Here is a 2,181-nt window from a genome sequence, read left to right as displayed (position 1 = left end):
ATTATTCCTCATTTATTTCAAGTAACTAAACTCACAATACACAAACTGCTTTTTATGTAATAAGGGTGATAGTTAGATGGGCCCTTATATCTCCTTTGCGTAATCACAAAGAACAGACAGCAGTGTAGTACTCAACCCAAAACTCACGCAGCTCATCCAGAAACAAGGTAGGCTTTTTACTCCTTTTTAGTCTTAACTTCCTGAACATGAATTCAGCATTTAAGAATTTTCTTTTGGTAGCAGGAGCGGCAGAGAGGACAGGCATGGAAAGGAGCATTGTCTCCCAAGGAAAACTCTTCCAAGGCCAGGAGGCAGGCATGGTGGAACAGGTGTGCACAGGACAGGAGGACTGTTTCACGGGGCCGCTGGCCGCTGGTTCCTACAGCTGCTTGCCGGCAGTCACCATGGAAGGAGAGTGGGGTCAGGCAGATGGAACACTCGTAGATCTCCCGGTGAGCAGCCTGCAGCACAAAGCAGATATGAATTTGTCATAGGCATTGACTGTCCTGTCACATTCCACAGTTACTCAGACCTTTAGTGAGAACTATATCCCAAGACATGGATCCTCTGAAAATGGGCACTACATTGACAAATGTCTAAAATGTGAGGTGTAGAGATTATAGTAAGCCTTTTAAAAAACAAATACTTTAAAAATGCTGAGCATTAATAATGTAAATGATGCCTTTTAATTAAAATGAAAAAAAATGGCTGATACTGTTAAAAAGGTAAAACATTCCCAATTTTATATTTTAATCTTTTTTTAACGCCCAGTTTTCTGTTTAAGTTTTCCTTGCATCTGACATCAAGTCACTTCAGAGCCCTGCTTTCCTTCCTTAGGTTACTACAGATATAGGAGGAGGACAGGAAGCATAGGCTTGTCCTCTTGGGTTTTCATTGTTAACACTTACCATCGAACTAGAACTTTAACATTTCAAAATGAAAGACCTTGATGGTCATCACTGAGCTCAGGCTCCCACCCTTTACAGACCTGTGTCTATTCTGTACTGGCAGCAGGGAAGCTGGGCTGAAGCCTACCTGCACTTGGATTTTCTCCCAGTCCTCCTCAGTGATCTCATGGCCACATCTTTCGTCTAGCTGCTGAAGAATGCTGCGATTTACAGCCAAGCAGAGGTCGATTTCTGAGAAGAGTTCATCTATGTTGGTGTTGTATGAGCACAAGAGTCGGTGGCTGATTTCTGTGAACTGAGAACAGAGGCACAGGCTTGAGCATCTGAATGACAGGGCAAAGCCATTCCTGAAGGAGGAACTTGACTTCCCTTCCCTTCAGAAGCTGTCATGAGGCCCTACTGTAATGCAACAGGAGTGCCCTCATCTCTGAGGATGGGGATCCCGAGAGAAATCTAGCACAGACTAGGCCAAGTCGCCTATCTCACTGTGCTCAGCTGTCTCCTTTTTGGTACTTTCCATTTTTCATCAGTGAAAGCTCAGTTCACTGCTGCTTAGCTGTGACTCAGGTCTGTTTCTGTAAGAAGGGGACCATGTTACAGGAGACTTTATTAAATAAGTGCTTATACTTTTCTCTTGCTAATAGATCTCTTGTTGGTCTAATTCACAGGATTCCAGCTTAATAGTTTGGGGATGTGTAAAAAGATACTTTTCTCTGCAGCAGTTAGCAAGTTAGTTAGTATATGGGACTAAAGCTGACAGGAGGGAGGAATTAGAATCTTTCAGAGGGCTTACACGCACAGTGTATAACCTCTTGGCACTGCTGCCAGGCTTGTGGGGACTAAAGCTAGCAGTGCTTATGCTTTGCCCATAGGCCTGTGAAGCTATGGCTCCAGGTTGTAGATGATCTTAGTATAAGCAGAAAAGAGGAAATCCAAGCAAGGAGGGTTGTCTTCTTACTTTCTTCCCATTAAGCTCTAAGGTCACAATTTGAAACAGTCCTTGCCTAATAACTTTAAAAATCTTCCTCTAGAATCTAAAATGGCTGAAAGACACTTAAGAAAATGTTCAACATCCTTAGCCATCAGAGAAATGCAAATCAAAACAACTCTGAGATTTCATCTTACACCTGCAAGAATGGCCAAGATCTTTTACATAAGTGGGTGCTTTTATATTAGAAAGTATGGAATATATACATATTAGAGTACTACTCAGCAGTAAAAAACAAGAACTTCTTGAAGTTTGCGTACAAATGGATGGAAATAGAAAACACTA

General features: G+C 42.1%; 1 protein-coding gene across 3 annotated transcripts in view; it reads right to left on the bottom strand.

Annotated features, from left to right (window-relative positions):
- The window catches only part of Rnf32 (ring finger protein 32), a 39,115-nt gene continuing 36,934 nt past the window's right edge, over positions 1 to 2,181 (bottom strand). For all 3 annotated transcript variants that reach the window (XM_026789379.1, XM_005367462.3, XM_013353888.1), the window contains exons 8-9: positions 1,036 to 1,203; positions 1 to 461 (exon numbers count right to left, since the gene is read on the bottom strand). In XM_026789379.1, the coding sequence (XP_026645180.1) occupies positions 213 to 461; positions 1,036 to 1,203 (417 nt within the window). In that variant the 3' untranslated portion in view covers positions 1 to 212. The remainder of the gene's footprint in view (positions 462 to 1,035; positions 1,204 to 2,181) is intronic.

The sequence above is a fragment of the Microtus ochrogaster genome, unplaced genomic scaffold (assembly GCF_000317375.1).
Source record: "Microtus ochrogaster isolate Prairie Vole_2 unplaced genomic scaffold, MicOch1.0 UNK18, whole genome shotgun sequence".
NCBI lineage: Eukaryota > Metazoa > Chordata > Mammalia > Rodentia > Cricetidae > Microtus > Microtus ochrogaster.
This window is presented reverse-complemented; position numbering and strand designations above follow the sequence as displayed.